The sequence below is a fragment of the Hippichthys cyanospilos genome, chromosome 20 (genome assembly GCF_059441005.1).
Source record: "Hippichthys cyanospilos isolate Australia breed blue-spotted pipefish chromosome 20, RoL_Hcya_1.0, whole genome shotgun sequence".
Classification (NCBI taxonomy): domain Eukaryota; kingdom Metazoa; phylum Chordata; class Actinopteri; order Syngnathiformes; family Syngnathidae; genus Hippichthys; species Hippichthys cyanospilos.
The window spans coordinates 15,586,766-15,605,323 of record NC_142388.1 but is presented as its reverse complement, the minus strand read 5'-3'; the positions used below and the strand labels follow the sequence as shown (position 1 = coordinate 15,605,323).

The following is an 18,558-nucleotide window of genomic DNA, read 5'->3' as shown; positions in this document are numbered from 1 at the left end:
TGTTAATTAGTGAATGCGTGCAACGCGTGCAAAAACCTTAGGTAAAAACATCACGACTTTATACACATATTAAAAATGAGTAACATAATCTACTGTACAGTTAAATTAAATAACAATATACAAAGGAAAAATGACATTTACCTTTGGGGCGACGTGACTTGAGCTGGGTGGAGGCGGAGGGGAGCAGAGACCAACCCGCAGAATTTATTGATTTATTTTCTTAAACGGGAACTTTTCTCAAACTAGAACATATCACAGGCGATTTCCTTCTCTTTAATCCATAATAGAAGAAGCCTCTCAATTTTGTTGTTGATCGAGGTCCGCCCCCCGGCAAGGAAAGTCTTGCCCTTAGAAGATTGTCAAGCGGTTACGGCCATACTCACGAGCAAGGTTAACCATGCGTGTGCCTCCTTCGCATTTTTTTATTATTTCCTGCTTGGTTTCTGTTGTCATCATCCTCTTACTTCTTCCTTTACCGCCACTAGCAATTTTAGAAGCCATGTCTAACAGATAAAGTTTGTAAAGTCTTCACAACATTTCTTCCTTCCGTTTTTCACTCATTTTCTCTCCTTCCTTCCAACCCGACCAGCTGTGCCATCAAGCTAGATGAAGGCGTTCGACCAATAGCATATCGGCATCTCCGTGACTGACACCGTGACTGAAACAGTGACTGTGACATTGTAAGAGCAATAGCATATCAGCGTTACAGTGTCTTGCGTGAGCAGATGGTTTCGTTGATGTAGCAAAGCGAGGTCAATTGTACGTACACATTGACTGGCAACGCGTGGTGAAATTATAGTTAAAACCATCACGAATTTACACACATATTTAAAACTAGTACCATAATCTGCTGTATAGTTAATTTAATTAACATGGATATACAAAGGATAAATGACATTTTCCTCTGGGGCAACGTGACTTGAGCTGAGAGGAGACGGGAGGTGAGCAGAGACCAACCCGCAGAATTTATTTATATATTTTCTTAAACAAGAACTTTTCTCAAACTAAAACATATCACCGGTGATTTCCTTCTCTTTAATCCATAATAGAAGAAGCCTCTCCATTTTGTTGTCGAGCGAGGTCCGTCCCCCGGCAAGGAAAGTCTTGCCCTTAGAAGATTGCCGAGCGGTTCCGTCCATACTCACGAGCAAGGTTAACTATGCGTGCGCCTCTTTCGTATTTTTTTATTATCTCAAACTTGGTTTCTATTGTCATCATCCTCTTACTTCTTCCTTTACCGCCACTTGCAATTTTAGAAGCCATATCTAACAGATAAAGTTTGCAAAGTCTTCACAACATTCCTTCCTTCCGTTTTCCACTCATTTTCTCTCCTTCCTTCCATCCCGACCAGCTGTGCCATCAAGCTAGATAAAGGCGTTCGGCCAATAGCATATCGGCATTTCTGTGATTGACGTGACGCCGGCCAATAGCATCTCCGTGAGTGAGACCGGAACTGTGACCTTAATCGACCAATAGCATATTGGCATCTCCGTGACTGACTCCGTGACTGAAACAGTGACTGTGACATTGTAAGAGCAATAGCGTTCAACGTTGCCGTGATGAGCGTCAACTTGACGTAGTAAAGCGAAAATAAATGTACGAATACACTGGCCGGCATGTCGTATTGTTCGTAAGATGGAAGGTTTGTGCGTAAGTGGGGGACAAAAAACTTCGCGGTCCACTCTCGTAAGTCGAAATGTTCGTAAAAGAGCGTGTTAGTAAACTGGGGGACGACTGTATTTAGGATTGAAATATTTATTTCTGACGTGCACTCAAATACTGTATATCGTTATCCGGGGTAAGAAAAAAAATGCCTGGGCCATTCTTTGAACCGACTTATTCCAATTACTATTTCAGCCCAAGAACTTCTATTTTGCATGAACCATAAAGATCCGGCCTCACATTGTTCACAAAGGAAAGATGCAGGTTACAGAACACAATAATTTTGGTAAGTTTTTCCCACATTTGTCTTGTTGCGTCACTGTTCTTGTCCCACCGGACCCGCCTTTGAAATGAACTCACCAGAGTTTGTTCCTGCATTCTAGTCCACCCACATTCATTTTGTGTGTAGCTGTTTGGTCTTAGTCTACGTTTCATCCTCAAATCTTGCATTTGGCTATTGCATTCACTGGAGTTTTTTATGTTGAAATGTTGTCTGCATTTTCTTTCACTGAGGCACGCTCGTTTATTTTTCCTCATCATGAAAAAGCTGCCCCACCATTGGTTAAGAGGGGTCTGCCTCAGGTAAACTGGATATTTTGGCTGAGCATGTATTGAAGAAGACACGCCACAACACTGGATGCTGCGTTCACGTTCAATATTAGTATCTCAAAATGGCATTGGCCACTGATGAAAAGCGTTGAGTTTCTCCTTTGATTCTTAATATATACTTTGCTAACTGTCAAGTGAGACCCATTTTGCATAATTCGATGTTGTAGATGTTGTTACAGGCCTGTTGTATGTAGTATGTGCTTGGTTCTAAGTAGGCATTATTTTTTTCATTGGTTTGCACTCAGCAAGTTAAGTTTAGCTGTGTTACTGTGCGCCAAAATTTTGCTATGTTTTGGGTGAATCTTTTTTTAATTATTTACTTTATTTAGTTTAATTTATTCTTTAGTTTATTCTTATTATTTTGAAGTACAAAGCTTTTGAAGCCTTGTTCATATGCTGCTCTTTTTTTCAAGAAGTACAAGAAATACACGTTTGACCAAACAGGATGAATAATCGTGATTAATAATCGTGATTTCAATATTGATCAAAATAATTGTGATTATTAATTTAGACATGATCATGCAGCCCTACCGGTATGGGCATCAGAAGAGGACTCGTTTTGTTGTGATGAAATATTGAGCTTACTGCGCATATTAAATAGAACTTAGTGAGCACTGCCATTCATACATACAACTGACAATCGGATTTCACAGACTTACATAGTATGTAGATTAGATAAAATTCTCACTTGCATGCTGCCCCTTAATGACTTAGGATAATTTTTGCTCAATTTGGGGAAGAGTATACCTTATTATTGTCATTGTTGTCTGTTTATTATTTGGACATGCTTAAGCATATAAGCCATGTTTAACACTTGATTTTGTTTGTTAACCAAAGGTGAATAGTTTTATCCTTAAGTTCTTTCTTTGGTTCTCCAACCCCCAATTTACCCACAGACAGTGTACAGCCAGTAGGGTTGACCACACCCACACCTCCTCCACCTCCACCCCTGCCACCCGGCTCTACTGTGCCATCTGTGGCCACCACCCCTACCACACCATCAGGACACCCTCCCCCACCACCGCCTCCACCTCTGCCTCCTATATTGACCCCAGCCGGGACCCCTACATCTCCACCTGGGCCACCACCTCCTCTCGGGGCACGAACACCCCCCCCACCCCCAGCACCTCCTCTTCCCGCTGGCCTCTTCTCCCCTGCAGACGACCGCCCTGTGTCAGGCCTTGCTGCCGCCCTCGCTGGAGCTAAACTGCGCAAAGTGCCAAGGGTGAGCACGATATGTCTTGCCTCTCTCGAGGGCTCTATCCCATTTAGGTTTCTGTTGATTCCTTTTTTGAACAGTTTTGTCCATAATATGAGACGGTAATACAGCTTTGTAAAGCTTTTTTTTTTTTTTTTTTTGCTTTGGGATGTTTAGATGTACCACTAATATACTGTTTACAACATATTTAAGATTTTGACTCTTATCTTTCACCACTTTTGGCCTATTGGAATCCAATTACACCTTTTTTCATCACAACCCCTCGGTATTAGTAGACAAGGAGTTTTCATAATTCTGCTTGCACTCATATTCAAACTCAATTACACTACAGTGTTCCTTCATTTTTCGTGGTTAATGGGGACCAAAAACACCTGCGAAAAGTGAAATCCACTAAGTAGGACATCCCCACCTACCCACACCCAGGAATTTTCATGTATGTGTCATTGGGTTCCAGAAATTTTAAAATTTGAAAAGTGTTTATACTTTGTATATTTGAGACAAATATTATTGCAGTACACATATTTACTTAGTTTTAATTATTAAACCATATACAGTAACGTTACTGTTATCCCTTTCCCGTTTCCATCCCTTGGCCGTAGTCAGGGAACATGGTGGGTCGGAGTTGCCCTTGGAGTAATAGCCCTCGGGCGTCGGCCTAGTTTGGAGCGCGTCGTTGACCAAAAATAACAGGGAAGCAGAACTTACGCTTGAAATTCCAATTCATTCCATCAGCAATTTGAAATATCTTCCCAACACTCTCTCATCCCCGCCTTACTCCTTCTGACATGTCTTCTCACTTGCGTGTGAGATTCACTCAGAGATAGCAACTGGAGGCACTGTCATCAACAGCTTGGACAAGACTGGTGAGGCAGTCAATCAACTAACTTCTACAAGACACGTGTTTAGCTCCCGGCCCGACATAGACCAATGAGGGCAGGATTGGATTACAATGCCTGCCGTCATTGGTCGATATCGGGCCGGGATTCAATCACATGAGAGTGTTGGGAAGATGTGAAAAATGATTTTGTATTAATTGGAATTTTAAGTGTAAACTCTGTTTCCCTGTTTCATGTTTGAGCAGATAAGGGCACCAATCTCGGTCAACGTCCAAGAGCCATCACTCCAAGGGTAAGTCAGGCACTCCTTGTTCCCTGACTATGGTCAAGGGACTCTAGAGGGGACTCTAGGTCGACGTCAAGAGTGCCCATGGCATGTGTGATTACAGTCAACTCGTCTGTTTGGCATGCAGGAAACTGTCACAGTGCACCACTCCGTAATATAAAAAACTGAGGGCACAAAAGGTGAAACGCAAAGTAGTAAGAGAACACTGTATAATTTTCCTGACACACCTCAATGCATTTTTTTAAATCCTTTGTTCTATCGAGACATTTTGCAGTCCATATCTGCAACTTGCAGTAATAATAAGATAAAAAAGCCTTCCTACAGATGTACTTAAAGCTGTTTATATATATATATATATATATATATATATATATATATATATATATATATATATATATATATATATATATATATATATATATATATATATACATACACACACACAGGGGCCCTTGTTACGAGATTAATCCGTTCGAATTCAGGCGAATTCACCGTATGACGGGCAATCCAAACCTATGCTATGCGAAGCTAAGGCTTTAAGAACCTCAGATAAAAACATCAAATTTGTACGTACATATTAAAAATTGGTACCAAAAATAGTATAGTAAGTGCTACCTATATATAATATAAATGTATAGAATCAGAAAACATCGTAAATAAAGAATATAGAAGAGATTTATTTACTTTTGAGTGGCGCTTGTTATGCCCATATTCCCTAATAAAGGTTATCACCAGCATCATTTCCATTGAAATCATCTTCAACTTCTCTCTTTAATATCACTAGCAATCTTGGGACTCATGGATAACCAATTCAAGTTTGAATTAAGCACTAAAATGCATAATAAATACAGTGGGCCCCCGGTTTACGAACCCCCTGTTTTACATATTTTTCATCTTACGACTTGAACCGCGGCATTTTTGGATCCTAATATTGCTAGTGATGTTAAAGAGAGAAGTAAGAAGATGTTTTATATAAAAAGTAAGCTGGAGATAATCAATAAATACGAAGAAGGCTAAGCTAAGCTAGGCTACCCTCACTATGAAATATGCCCATAACAAGCTCTCACGTAACTCAAAGGTAAATAAATCCTATCTCTATTTTTTATTACAATTTTATTTAATTGTATACATGTATATTATATATAAGTAGCACCCACTATACTATTCTTATTCCAATTTTTGATACGTATGTACAGTTTTTATGTTTTTACCTGGGGTTTTACACGCATTTGCTGTTTAACAAAGGTTTGGATCGCTCGCCATACGGCGAATTCGCATTACAATCCCAACTGCGGAATGGATTCATCTCATAAACCAGAGGCCCACTGTATAGTGTGTAAACTATATACCTTGTTTGTTCCTCTTTATTATATGTGTCCAGCACTATATACTTTGGGAGTTCCTAAAGGTAGTTATTTTGAAAATGTTCCCAGAGTGATGATGCTGGGGCAGCTTTGGCAGCAGCCTTGTTGGGCACAGCAGGTGTCAAAATGGAATCCAGAGGAAATGGCCCACTTCCTGGAGGAAGTGGGCTCATGGAGGAGATGAGCGCTTTATTAGCAAGAAGGTACCACCACAGAGTTATTTTATTAATTTGAAATGTGGTTTGGCTTTTCAAGCTTTGGTTTATTTCTGTGTCTGCCCCATTGGAAATTGAAAATACTAAATGAATGAAACCATAATAAACAGTGCAGACTCCTTTCCTTTACAGACGAAGAATTGCAGAGAAAGGCTCTTCACCCGAACCCGACCAGAAATCAGTAAGCCTAATCAGATTTGCTCATTTCATCTTCATGTCTGCCTTTACAACATTGAGAACAGTCCTGTCTGAGCTCACTGGTCAATACCTTTGTGCTTAGCTCTGTGAGTTTTCTGCATGACTTGTTTGGATTGCATGTCAAAGGACAGTATTACAGTCATGACCAAAAGCTTTGTTATGGCTTATTTTGTGTTTCGCTACAATCACAACATCTGTGGGACCTTATATAGACAGTGTGTATCTATCCAGATACACTTCTCCGTCAGTCATTTAGTTGTCTTCGACAACATAGGGAGTCCTATTCATCATGAAGTCATGAAATCAAAGCAACTCTGTGGACCTCAATGATGGGATTGTAACGAGGCACAAATTTAGAAAAGGGTGCAAAAATACAGGTATTTATACTTGTTTTAGGTTTCCAATAAGCACAGTGACCTCTTGTGAATGGAAAAAATGTGAATCACTACTAATCCCAAGCAGGCCACTAATTTAAACTGAGTTATTGGAGGAAGGAAACTTTGTCAGGGAGGTGAGTACAAATTCAATGGTCATTCTCTCTGACCTGAACCATTGCTCTGTTGAAAGAAGAGAACATAGAGCTGCCAGACAGAAGTCAGTCGATAGTTATGAGCCTATGGCAGTCTACCTGGATTTTATACTTCAACCCTTTGTACAGTTTTTGACCGTTTTGAGTCATTTTCTTCCACATCATTCTTGCAGTATTTTAGTCAAGGCTTGGCATCTCCTGCTCGTCAGTGTGATAACTAAGTTGTCGTACCATGTCGAACTTTGACATGTTGTCACCATCTGGGTAAAATTTCAGCTCCCTAGTGTCTTCTTTGAATGCTTTTCATTTCTTGTGAAATGTCAGGTCGTCTTGAGTATTTTTGCCCACCCTTCCACCATCACTAAAGAGCTAAATTTGACTTGTCAAAGTTATTGTAATCGTCAGTTCGTCAGTGTATTTTGCCCACCCATTGGGCGAAATTTGACAATCTTTCTTGTAGTCCATTGTTCATTAGGTGTTAGTCTACTTTTATCGGTACTCTTTTTATTTGTCTTTTCTGAATTTGTATTTAGAAATATCACCATGTTTGGAGTTCTTCAGTTTTGATGCAATTGAACTACAACACAGTAACATATGGTTAACACAATATTAAAGCCATTCGACATTCATCATGTGAGGGATCACAGAAAATGAGAAGGCAATTATCACTCATGTTTACTGGATGGCATTATTATGCATAACATGATGTTCTTAATCAAGTACTGATGATGAGCAGGGCTAATAATTAACATCTCTGTTTTACTGGAGTTAAGAAGCAGAAAATTGGAAGACATTAATTGTTTAATCTTAGCAAGACAGGCCTCCAGTTCACTGCACTTGCATTTCTAAAGGCATGTGTAGTTGGGTATCATCAGCATACCAATGAAAACTAATAGCATGTTTACAGTACATATGATATCGCCAAGAGGGATTATGTAGATGTTAAACAGTAAAGGACCAAGTACTGACGCCTGCAGGACACCACGTGAAACGGAGAACGATTCAGAGATCACATTGCCGTAAGCGACACTATGCGTCCTTCCCGGGATGTAAGATCTGAACCAAGAAAGTGCTGATCCCCAGAGACCAACACATGATTCAAGACGTTCTATAAAAATATGATGATCAATAATGTTCAAGCAATAATAATATTGATGCAATGTTGGAATCCATGGCTAAGAGAAGATCATTCATCACTTTTACAAGGTCTGTCTCAGTTGAGTGGTTGGCCCTAAATCCTGACTGAAGGAGTTCAAATCTACTGTTATCAATCATATAATCGCTAAACTGTCATGAATTTTTGCAATAAACGGAAGATGTGACACTGGTCTATAATTAGAGAGATTTTCAGGATCTAGGTGAGGTTTCTTATGTAACGGTTGAATGACGGCTCTCTTAAAAGCTTCAGGTACAATGCCAGAGGAGAGTGACAGATTGATAATATTCAAGACAGATGATCCTAGGATCGGGAATAAGTCTTTAATGAGTTTGCCTGGAAGCGGGTCGAGCATGCAGGATGTCGGCTTTGCTGCTTTACCCAGGTGTGTAAGACACTCCAGGGATAGTAAATCACGAACATGATTGTCCTAACTACCATCAGCCATCATAGAACCCAAAAGGGTAAGTGGCGCTGCATTTTTTATTTCGTCCCTTATTAGCTGAATCAGCTGAGTAAAGAATTGCATTAAATTGTGTGCCCCCAAGTGAACAGAATTTTGCTGGATGTGAGTTTTGTCAGGGGTTTGACTAGCATGCTATAGTTGCGTATAAAACGCCTATAGAAATTGGCCAACCCCAGGAACTGTTGCAATTGCTTTCTTGTTGTGGGAGAAGGCCATTCGACCACAGCCTGGATTTTGGCAGCATCGGCTCGTAATTGGCCTGTCTCCACGATAAAGCCGAGGAACGGGATCGAGGAGACTGTTACACCCAGCCTACTGGGATATAACATGTGTGTGCTCCCCCGTCCGTACCCTCACCACCAGAAAAGGCCCGTGGAACTAAACGTGTTGAACAAAAACAGCAGCTTTTATTGTCTTCGGAGGGAGAGCAAACATACAAAATAATAAACAAAAAGATCTTCTGAATCCCTAACTAACTAGCCAAACAAAAAGGAAACGAATGACAATTGGCTCACTATCTACCTAACGCAAAAATAGAGAGAAAAAGGGTTAAACAAAAACGGCATCTCCCTCTTTTTCGATGGTGCTGTAGTGTAACTGGTGCTTTTTGAACTTCTTATAGAAGTAACAGATTTCCATGATCATCTTCCTGTAGTAGCACCGCACCGTGCCGAGCGCACTAGCGTCCACCTCCAACTTGAAGGGGCGCGCAAAGTTTGGGGCCACGAGCACAGGAGCGCTGCAGAGGAGAGCTTTGGCAGCTTCAAAAGCGGTTTGACAGATTTCCGACCACAGGAACGACGATTTTGGGCTAGGTTACGTTTGCCGGAAAGGTTTACATCAGGCTCAAGCTTGACAGAAATAGGCACGTTTCCCTTACTCTCTTCAAGTGTTTTTGGTGGATCAGAGGAACATGTCAAAGAGTTGCTAAGATCAACCAAATCTTCAAATTTTCGTGCCTGAGCACGTGTCACAGCACACACAGGAAACGGGGCCAACACGTCTGGCCCAAGTGGGTCAGAATTACAAACAGCCGCGCACAGATTTTCAATTACCTCGGGTGGAGGAAAAACTTTTCCGCCCGCCAAATCGTTTCCGAGGATCAGATCCACCCCAGCTAATGGTAGCTGTGGCCTCACGGCAACTTTAACTTTGCCAGACACAAAACGAGAACTCAAATTAACAAAATGCAATGGTGCACGCACTACACTCAACCTTACCCCCCACGCTAAGACGTCTGAGCCACAATATGACTCAGCCGAGAAAGGGAGGACATCGCCGCGGATAACTGTTTGTTTCGCGCCTGTATCCCGCAGGATAACGATCGGAACCGGCTCTTTGTTTCCCACCAGCGCAACAGAGCCATTCAAGATGAACGGTCTAAAACCTGTATCGATTTGATCTTTTGGTTTAGCCAAATTCAAGCGTTGCGTGGAGGGTAGTGTGGTACCGATCAAGCCGATTGGCAATGGGGTTTTCCCACTTTTACTCAGCTCCTTCCTTTTAAGGACCGGACAGGAGCCGATTAAGTGTCCCTGCTCATGGCAGTAGAAACACTCGCGGGTTTCTGTGGTGGCAGGGGTAACAGGGATGCGGCGGTTACTTTTGGGGGACCTAATTTTCCGGTCAGTGGAGACCGAATCACAACGAACGAAAGGGGCGAACACGTTCTTGTGTGTCAAAGCGAATTCATCCGCCAACACAGCGGCATCAGCGAGGCAAGCAGTTTTCTGCTCGTTCAAATACACCACGATTCTTTCCGGAAGACAATTCTTAAATTCCTCAATCAAAATAAGCTCGCGCAAATTCTCAAATGTTTGAACCTTACTGGCCTGGCACCATTTATCAAACAACAAATTTTTCTCCCTAGCGAACTCTACATATGTTTATGTAGCAGTTTTTTCACATTTTCTAAAATTTTGCCAATATGCTTCTGGCACTAATTCATATGCACAAACGTTTCTCCCTAGCGAACTCTACATATGTTTGTGTGGCAGTTTTTTCACAATTTCTAAAATTTTGCCGATATGCTTCTGGTACTAATTCATATGCACAGAGGACGGTGGCTTTCACAATGTCATAATTTAGGCTGTCCTCAATAGAAAGAGAATTGCAAACCTCTTGAGCTTTGCCAACAAGTTTACACTGCAACAAAAGTGGCCATACATTCTTAGGCCACTTCAACGTAGTTGCAATACGCTCGAAGGCGTTAAAATACGAGTCCACTTTGGACTCTCTAAAGGGAAGAATTAATGCGATGTGCCGACCAACATCAAAACTGTCCTGGGGCGTACCAGTGGATGGTGACTGCGCGGTTGAGGGACGAGCTGTCGCGGCAGCACCCCGCTCTAGCTCCAGAGCCTTCAACCTTAACATCATGGCTTCCACCTCCAATTCCCGATTTCGCACCTCAACCTCCTTTATGCGCAGAGTCAATCTGAGCTCCTCTGCAGTCATGCCAGTTTGGACTGGGGAGGTGCGGAGTGGGGCAGGAACACCAGGCACAGCACTCAGTTCAGCTCCCTCCGCAGGGGCTGGGTCAAAGAACAAACCCCTTTCATATAGGTTCTGGTGCAGAAGCTCTTTTAACTCCTGCTTCTTGCTCTTGGGTGGCACAGGCACATCAAAAGCAGCAGCTATCAAAATCAAGTCGTTCTTATTGTATTTTTCAAGTTTGCTAATTGTTGGATTAGCAACAAAATCTTCTACCTTAAATTCCATACCCGCCACCACCACAAAAGAAAAAACTGCCAACAAAATGGAATTCAAATTTCTCAGCCTTGACAATAAGGCGGTTCTCGAGCAGGCGCTGCAGAACTAGGTGGACATGCTGCCGGTGTTCCTGTAGGTTTTTAGAAAATATTAAAATGTCATTGAGGTAGACGAAGCAGAAGGAATTAGTCATGTCGCGCAAGATGTCGTAGATCATATTCTGAAAAACAGCAGTGGCGTTGGTGAGGCCGAAGGGCATGACGAGTTACTCGAAGTGCCCCATGGACGTGTTAAACACGGTTTACCAAATAAATTTAAGGAAACGTGGTAGTTCAGTTGAGTCATTCCAAACACGCGCCGTGGCCATCTCTTTCCTTGGGGAAAACGGAGCCAAGGGAATTGTGTCTGTTTTGAGATTGCCGGTTCATTTTGTTTCCAGATTGACGTATTGCATTGCATATTAAGGCAGAAAGACAGATAGATACTTAGATAAATCAGAAAGATAGATAAATATATGGATATTTTATAGAATAAAAAACATGCAAAATAGGTATTTATATGTTAATATTATCAATAGAATATATAACATACTATGCCCAATTCCATAATAAAATGCGTATTTACACTTACCTCATGAGAACATTGTGACATTTATCTCTATTTTTTTTTTAATTTTACACTTCCGACATTTTCAATTCGCCATTATTTTAGGGCATTCCAGCCATTCGTCAGTCTGTCGGCACAACAGGTGTCCTTCTGTGATGGACTGAGGGACAGTCTGTCAGCACTGACAAAGTGCCCACCTCTGTTGCTGAGGACTACAAAAAGCTCACATATGACCTGAGTAGAGTCATTAGCGAGGCCAAGAAACAGTACAGGCAGAAAATGGAGAGTTTTTACCGCTGACTTTCAACTCATGTGGGGAGGACTTCAACACATCACGGACTATTGGCAGAGGAGCAGAGCAGTCACATTCAGCCAATCCACACTGCCAGATGAGCTGAGTGAGTTCTACGCCCACTTTGACGCTCAGAATCCTGATCAACACAGAAAGATGCTGGGCATGGAGTGTGCACATGACCCACCTCTCATGGTGACATCAGTAGATATGCGCAAGGTTTTGACCAGAACAAACCCGCGGAAAGCAGATGGTTCAAGTAACATCCCTGGCCATGCACTCAGGGTTTGCTCATCAGAGCCAGCTGTTGGCAGACATCTTCAATCTGTCCCTTGTGCAAGCCTCTGCCCCACCTGCTTCAAGTTCACCACGATAGTGCCTGTCCCCAATCAAGACACTGTGACCTGGGTCTTACTGCACTCAGTCCAGTAATACATGAGAGGATTGTCCTTACTCGACATCAAAAGATCATTCCAGACACCGTGGAAACTCTACAATTTGGATATCGTCAGAACCGGTCCACCAACGATGCAGTCAACACCACCATACACACAGCCCTCATGGAAACATGTTCTCTTCTTCGATTGCAGCTCAGCATTCAACACAGTCATTCCTCACAAACTGAGAGATAAACTCCTCACACTTGGTCTGGTTCCCCCAGTGATCATTTTACATCTGAAAACTGTCCTCAGGACTCGCAATACTAAAAAATTAAGGGTCAAACAGAATTGTTTGAAGTCCCAAAAATTGCGCTGTAAAAACGACAATGTAAGTCCAAGGTTCAAACAGCATTTACAAGATGTGAGCAAAAATCAACATCAAATATTGTAACAGAAAAATTTATTGAAATAGAATGAACTTACAAGTAAGCATCTGTCATCATTTTATTCATTTCACAACCACTAATATAACGGTCCATTTTGGTTGAAAAGTCCGCTTTTTACTTTGTGTGTTCATTTGTTTAATTTGTCCCTGATACAAAAAAAATAAAAAATAGCCGAGTTTACTTTGCTTTGGGTTTAAAGATACTTTTTAGAAGGCATTTTTAGAAAGGGTCAACAGATCCCAGATTCTTTGTCAGGACAGACAGAAGTCCTCTTTGCAATCTCTGTGAAATAAATGTGAATGGTTTTAAAATTTGTCCCACAACTTGAAAAGGAAACATGTTTTTCCTCCTGAAGGTAAACAATTTGAGAACTACTGCACTATCCAGAGCAGGGGTATCAAACTCGTTTAAGATTGCGGGCGCATGGAGGAAGATCTATTCCACATCGTTGTGATGCCTAGCTAGCTAGGACTTCATTGACTACATTCCTTGCTGCTGCAGGTGAATAACTTTCTGATATCCATCTCAGATTTACACTTTAAGTCAATTCAAAATTATATTTTTAACAAGTTTGTTGCTAAACTTACCGACTTCTTGCAGTGATTTCGTCTCTGCTGCCGATTCCCTTTTGCTCTCAAGTAATATACATGAATAAATTACCATATTAATTAGCTATGGGTGCATTGTTCATGTGAAGCAGATACAATAGCAACAAGTTACTATACTAAGTAGTAAGTGGCATGTACGCTTTGAAATCAATTTGTTTTTAATTGGTGAAGTTTTTACCCAAGCACTGCAGATCAGTACTGAAATGTAGCCTGTGCCATGGTGACATCTTGTCTGGTGACTGTCGTCAGGCTGATCGCTGTTGGGGTCAAGATAGCATACAGGAAAGAGTTGGCTGACTTTGTGACCTGGTGTCGCAGCAACAATCTCCACCTTAACGCATACAAGACCAAAGACCTAATCATTGACCCAAGGCGGCAGATGGAGCCATACTAACCACCACTATTCATCAATGGGACAGAGGTGGACAGGGTGAAATCCTTCAAATTCCTCAGCTGCTACATCAGCGAGGAGCTTACCTGGTCCCACAACACCTCAAAAAGTCCCAACAGTTGACTGTACTTTTTGAGGAGACTGAAGAAGTTCGGCATGCCAGCAAAGATTTTCAACAACTTCTACAGATCTACACTTCAAAGGTTCCTCACCATCTCCATCAGAGTCTGGTACGGAAACTGTACAACACTAGAAAGGAAGGCTTTTCAGTGTGTGATTGAGGCCTCAAAGTACATCTATGGAGCGGTTTTCCCACCATTTACCACACCAGGGTTCTGCGGAGGACAAACAATCTCATCAGGGACAATACTCACCCACAACACAATCCGTTTAAACTGCTGCCATTAGGCAAATGCTACAGGAGCACCAGGACTACGAAACTGCCTAACAGCTGTTAGTAACAGCTTCTACCTACAGGCTATCAGGATTCTGAACAAATCCCACGCGCACTAATCTGCTCCATCACCAGTCACTTCACAGCATGCACACATGTACCTTACAAAGTCTGCACACTGCACATAGCCGGACTGCTGCTAAATACATAATACAGGGTGTTCCAAAATGTTTGACCCCATTTAGTAGGCCAATAATTTTGACAATTCTCATTGGAATGACCTAAAATTTTCACAGCTTGTGTAGAAATGTTTCATGTTTCTGTGTGTAATGTTTGGGAGTTCTATCGTTTCAGATTAAGAAATGCCATTCACTTCAAAAGAAAAGGCATTTTGCGTGTTAGAGTATGCTCAGACTCAGTCAAAGACAGTGCAGCGTGCCTTCTTCACAAATTTTGCAAAGAAGGCACCAACTACAAAACAAATTAGGACATGGCATCATAAATTTCAAGAAAAGGGCTGCTTATGCATACCTAAATCGCCAGGACGGCCATCAACATCAACAGAGACAGTGGAGTAGGTTCGTGAAGCCTTCCTGCGTAGTCCTCGGAAGAGTTTTAGAAGAGCAAGCGTGAAAAACCACATTCCAGAAACAACAGTTTGGCAGATTCTGAGGAAACGATTGCATTTTAAACAGCTCCACCTACAGCAAGTTTGGCACGAGCTTGAGTACCAACGTGTGCAGAGTCACAGGCGGCACTCATATTGAAAATGTATGAAAATCTGTCATAGAACCAACAAATATTTGTACTTTTCATTGTAAATTTAATCAATAAAACTTATGACCTTCAACATAAAGTGTATTTAGTTTCATTAAGATCCATCGTAGTAGTTTTCGAGGGCATTTAGAATGGGGTCAACCATTTTGGAACACTCTGTATATTATTTTGCACTATCATCCTCATATGTACTGTACATTCAGTAGTTTTTTCCATTCCATCTACTCCATAATCGGTTCAGAATGTGAGTCTATTCTTATATTTGTGCCTCAATATCACTGCCCTTATTGCCCTATTACTGTTTTTATTGCCTACTTTGTCTACTTTTTGCTGTATTGTGTGGAATTTAAATCTGCTGGGGGAAAATAGAACAAGAATTTCATTGTGTAGTGTTACTATGCATATGACAGTAAAACTCTTCAATCTTGAATACTGCACAAGGGTTAAAGGCACCTCTCACTCTCAAATCATGGGAGTAAATATTCTCAGGTCTGATAAGACCTGTAGTATACCTCTTTTTGTTGAAAACCATCCCTGCAGTGAAGCATAGTTTTGGCAGCTTCATGTTGTTGAGATGTTTTCTCGCAACTGTGACAATTTATTTTTTTCAATTATGTGGTTAAATAAAGTACAGTTCAATATGGTGCATTTTAAGTCTAAAAAAAATAAATATACAGTATCTCTCTGTTTTTTTAAAACATTTTGTACCCGAACTGTGCGTGAATTATCTGACTTGCTCACTTCTCTCCAATAGGAAGAGGGTGAGATAACAATGACCCCCAAAGTGTCAGCATGTAGCACACCAGGTGAGTGTCAAGAGAGAAAAATAGTCATCATTAAAGGGGAAAGATGAAGTTGAAAGTTCAGTGTTTGAAAATGTAGGAATGTGTGATTTAAACAAATGTTTCTGTTTTTTTCCCTAAAGACATGCCAAGGAAGCCATGGGAAAGGACAAACAACACTACTATGAATGGTAGCAAATCACCAGTTATAGGAAGGTACGATATCTTTCTCAGCACTCACCTGTTGCCCAAAAAAGCTCTTTTAGGCAAAATATATCTGTTAAGTAGATGTTTTGAAAATGCTTCAGAACCAGATAATATTGTCCTTTTGATACACCCAGCATATTCCTGAAGTAGCTATGTTCAGCATGATACTGTTGGGAATGCCCAGGGTTTGCTAACATCACTAAAGCTTATGTTGGCTTCATGTGCTCATCTGACAATCAGTTTACAACTGGGATGTGAATTAAGCAATAAATGCACAATACATAAGATTTTGTAACCACTAACACGAGAACAAATCTCTAACATGGCGCCATTTTGAAACCATGACACCAACCGATAGCAGACCAGTATCTCAGGGAGTTGTGACTCTGACCAATAGCAGACCAGCATTGTAGTGACGTAGGCAGTGACACATCTAGCGACGTATGAGCGCGGTCATGCACGGACACTGACCGCCATGTTTGAGAAGAGAACTTATTGTTTTTGCTGTCAAAAAAACGTAAGGCAGGGACATTGTAAACCACTGTGTGTGTGTGTGTATATATATATATATATATATATATATATATATATATATATATATATATATATATATATATATATATATATATATATATATACATATGTATATAGGCCCTTGACGCATAATTTTTGCTTTTGTCTTCCACATCGTTTTATTACATCAAAATATTAATCATTGTCCATCTACTCTTTTATTCAACAAAACTTGAGAGCCTCAGAGTCATGAGAAAAACCACAGAAACACTTTCAACATCTTGTAGATCGCACAAAAATTGACCAGTGAGGTTTCCCAACCTCTCTAATCTGTCCATCAGTCCCTTATCTGCTATTGTGGCTTGGATGGGAAATCGAGTTGAAAAACCCACCACGATCGTTTACCAAGTGGCTACATAAGTATCATTGTACCAGTATAGGAGAGGCATTATTTGGGCTGCTTTGTAATAGTACCTCAGGCAGCGGAGGCTTAAACCCCTGGCCTGCTTTGGAAGTTGAAGTGTGTTAAACCTTATTCTCTGCTTTTGGCCATGTCAAATGAACCTTGAAATCAGCTTGTTCCATTCTCTAAATTGTTTGCCATCCACTTCCACTTGTAAATTCCTAAATACAGTAGGTATAGTAGTCTTGGAAGAACGTTCATCGTTGTCTTTTCCTTCTTTTGAAATGGCTTATCATTGATATGGTTGCATGAATTGAGTCTCCACAGCGTATTGCGTTTCTTCTTAGTGAACTGAATTAACAGCGAAATAGGACTGTGGTCAGAAAGGTCCCATAATAGTATATTGCAGTCTTTAACCTTTAATTTATCTATATTAAACATAAAAAAAGTAGTCAAGTCGGGCATAAACTTTAAATGGACCCGAATAGTGTCTATAGTCTCTGCTAGAAGGGTATAACCTCCATCAAACATCCATTATTCCCATTTATATCAGATAAGTCTTGACCTTTCTCATGATTGGTGAAACTTTGTTTGTCGGGTTAGAGGAGTCTAATGTGAGGTCGAGCTTGAAATTAAAGTCTCCCCCACATATGACCACACCTTGAGAATCCACCAATAAATTTTCGAACATTCCTGTAGAGCAGTGTTTCCCAACTTTTTGATCACTGCGGCACAGTCAATGCCTTATATTTTGTCTGCGGACTGGGGGGGGGGGCAGCTGTCCGCGGCACGGTCAACGCCTTGAATTTAGAAACACCTTAAATTTGGACTGTGGAGCGTTTTTGTCCACTCTTTTTTTTTTTTTAATCGCGCGAGGAGAGGGCAGGGGAGTAGAGCGAGCTTGCTGTCCACGGTATGGAAGAGTACTACATGAGTACGCTGCCAGGCGCAAATCCTTAATTTAGATGATATCTTATTAATTTTTACCACATTCAAAACCGCGTTCACATTGAAAGAAAGTACTTTCACTGGGTCACCTTGCATCATAAATCAAAGTTTGACCAAGTCCCATGCCCCCCACAGCAGCAGACAGCCCTTTCCCTAGTGAAAAAATATAACCATATTTAACAAACCTATATCTAAATGTGACAAAAAAGGAAAATAAACATTACCAAACCGAACATTTCCAACAAGACTCCCAGCAGTGAGTTGTTACCCCTGCCTCCGTCTGTTTTTGTCCTTGAAACAGGGGGCCCTCTACTAAGATGTAGTTAGTGCTACCTATATCAATAGTTGTCCTTTCCCTTTATCTCGAATATATATTTTTATTACTCATTTCGTCCAAGTCAATTCTCAACTATGCTAGTTTTCATCACGTCGGAATACATTCAGCTTATATATATATATATATAAGCGACGACGCCATCACCACCACCCTCCACTCAGCCCTCACCCATCTGGACAATAAGAATTCCTACGTCAGAATGCTGTTCATCGACTTCAGTTC

General features: G+C 41.0%; 1 protein-coding gene and 1 long non-coding RNA gene across 8 annotated transcripts in view; one reads left to right on the top strand and one right to left on the bottom strand.

Annotated features, from left to right (window-relative positions):
* The window catches only part of LOC148407539 (uncharacterized), a 66,666-nt gene that overhangs the window by 28,740 nt on the left and 19,368 nt on the right, over positions 1 to 18,558 (bottom strand). The gene's annotated exons all lie outside the window — the stretch shown is intronic.
* enah (ENAH actin regulator) overlaps positions 1 to 18,558 on the top strand; it is a 182,835-nt gene that overhangs the window by 151,794 nt on the left and 12,483 nt on the right. For all 5 annotated transcript variants that reach the window (XM_088402654.1, XM_088402653.1, XM_088402652.1 and 2 more), the window contains 5 exons: positions 3,168 to 3,496; positions 6,046 to 6,179; positions 6,324 to 6,372; positions 15,901 to 15,952; positions 16,072 to 16,144. In XM_088402654.1, coding sequence (XP_088258780.1) covers positions 3,168 to 3,496; positions 6,046 to 6,179; positions 6,324 to 6,372; positions 15,901 to 15,952; positions 16,072 to 16,144 — 637 coding nt within the window. The remainder of the gene's footprint in view (positions 1 to 3,167; positions 3,497 to 6,045; positions 6,180 to 6,323; positions 6,373 to 15,900; positions 15,953 to 16,071; positions 16,145 to 18,558) is intronic.